At 67.0% G+C, this 1,676-nt stretch overlaps 1 protein-coding gene across 1 annotated transcript in view; it reads right to left on the minus strand.

Annotated features, from left to right (window-relative positions):
- The window catches only part of Ubtf (upstream binding transcription factor, RNA polymerase I), a gene marked incomplete at its 5' end in the record, with an annotated part of 8,645 nt that overhangs the window by 767 nt on the left and 6,202 nt on the right, over positions 1–1,676 (minus strand). Inside the window, 5 exon segments of the mRNA XM_013519369.1 lie at positions 10–57; positions 651–840; positions 920–1,008; positions 1,212–1,322; positions 1,399–1,554. Of these exon segments, the coding sequence (XP_013374823.1) occupies positions 10–57; positions 651–840; positions 920–1,008; positions 1,212–1,322; positions 1,399–1,554 (594 nt within the window).

Genomic DNA, 1,676 nt, shown 5'->3' on the forward strand with positions numbered 1-1,676 from the left:
GCCACTCACGTTGGAGATGTACTCCTTGTACGCCGCCCGGTCCTGGGGAGACAGGCTCTGTGGAGACAGGAAGCGGAGGTGGGGCACCCTGTATGCACTGTGGCCCGTCTCCCCTCCCGTCTCCCCTGCCCTGGGTGTCTGCAGATTCCTCAAAGCCACCCTAACAGAGACCACTGCTCTGCCCAGGGGAGCCCGTTCCCAGGGTCACCCCACAGAGACCCAGAAGTGACACCACGGACCCCACTGAGCCCCAGTGCTACAGCTAAGCCCCAGGACACCAGGCCCAGCTACTTGGGGGCCAGGGGACACAGGTGATTCCCCCTACCTCGCAGGCCTGCCTGCTCACCCCAGGCCCAGAGGACACCTGGAGCTTAGGAGCTGCCAGGTCCCAGACGCGGGACACAGCACCCCGACCTGGGCTTCTCTACTTACTGTGCTTTCACGTCTTTATTTTTATCTCTTTTTTGAAGTACCCCGGATCTTACTAAATCAGGAAGGTGCCCAAACTGAACTTGAACATGTGCTCTTCCTGCCTCAGCCTGCCAGAGCGCTGGGACCACCGGCACGCACCACCACGCCAGCCCGGCCGGGCCTGAGCCGCACCCCCTGCCCAGCCCGGCCCCGCAGGCGCTGCGCCCTGCGGCGCTCACCTTGACCCACAGGTCCAGGTGCACCTTGTACTGCTTCTGCTGCTCCTCCGCCAGCTTCTTGTAGTGCTCTTTCTGGCTCTGCGAGATGCGCTGCCAGCGGCTGCCGATCTCCACCATGCGCTCCTTCAGCGGCAGGTGGTTCAGCTCCCCGTTGGACAGCAGCTCCTGGGAGAACTTCTGGTAACCGTTCCTGGGGGGACGGGGGCGCGGGGGTCAGGACCCCAGCCCGCCCCGCCCCTGGCGTCTCCCCCGCCCGGCCCTGGGCTCACATCGGGGGCTTCTTGGGCTCTCCCTGGAACTTCATCTTCTTGGAAGAGTTGGCCGCGGCCGGGGGCGCCCGCATCTCACTCAGCTCTCTCTGCAGGGAGACGGGAAGGTCACCCCACCACCCCCACTGCCACCCCCGGCCTTAGCCGGAAAGAGGCACACGGTCAGTTCTCTCGGTGGGCTTCTGAACCGAGCTGGGCGGCAGCGGGCGCCCCAGGCTGCTCCGTCGGCGCCCTTTTACGGAGACGCCCCCTCACTTCACGCGGGAGCGCCGGGAAGGGGTCCAGCCCCCACCTCGTAGCGCTTCTGGTCCTCGGCCGCCTTCTTGATCCACATCAGCTTCTCCTTCTTCTCCATGTTGTTCCAGGTCATCTCCATGGCCTTCAGGGCCTTCACCCGGTCGTTCTGGGGGTACACGGGGGGTCAGGCGGGGTCCCGTGTGGCGGGCGCCGGGCCGCTTCCGCACCCTGTTGCCGCCCACCTTGAAGCGCGCCAGGTAGTCGCCAATGACGCTCTGCTGCCAGATCTCCTCGGCCCGCTTGGGCGACTCGGGCAGCTTGCCGCGCTCCTCGCGCTCGGCGCCCGGCTTCCTCTCGGACTGCGCCTTCAGGGCCGCCTCGCGCGCCTTGTACTTGGCCTGCGGGCGGAGGATGGGGACGGATGGAGACGGACAGGGACAGACGGACGGGACTCACCGCACAGACACGGACCGAGCGCCGGTCGCCTCCAGGGGGCGCGCGAGCCCGGGCGGCGGCGTGG

Source organism: Chinchilla lanigera, unplaced genomic scaffold (assembly GCF_000276665.1).
Source record: "Chinchilla lanigera isolate Chin_1 unplaced genomic scaffold, ChiLan1.0 scaffold00050, whole genome shotgun sequence".
Taxonomy (NCBI): Eukaryota; Metazoa; Chordata; class Mammalia; order Rodentia; family Chinchillidae; genus Chinchilla; species Chinchilla lanigera.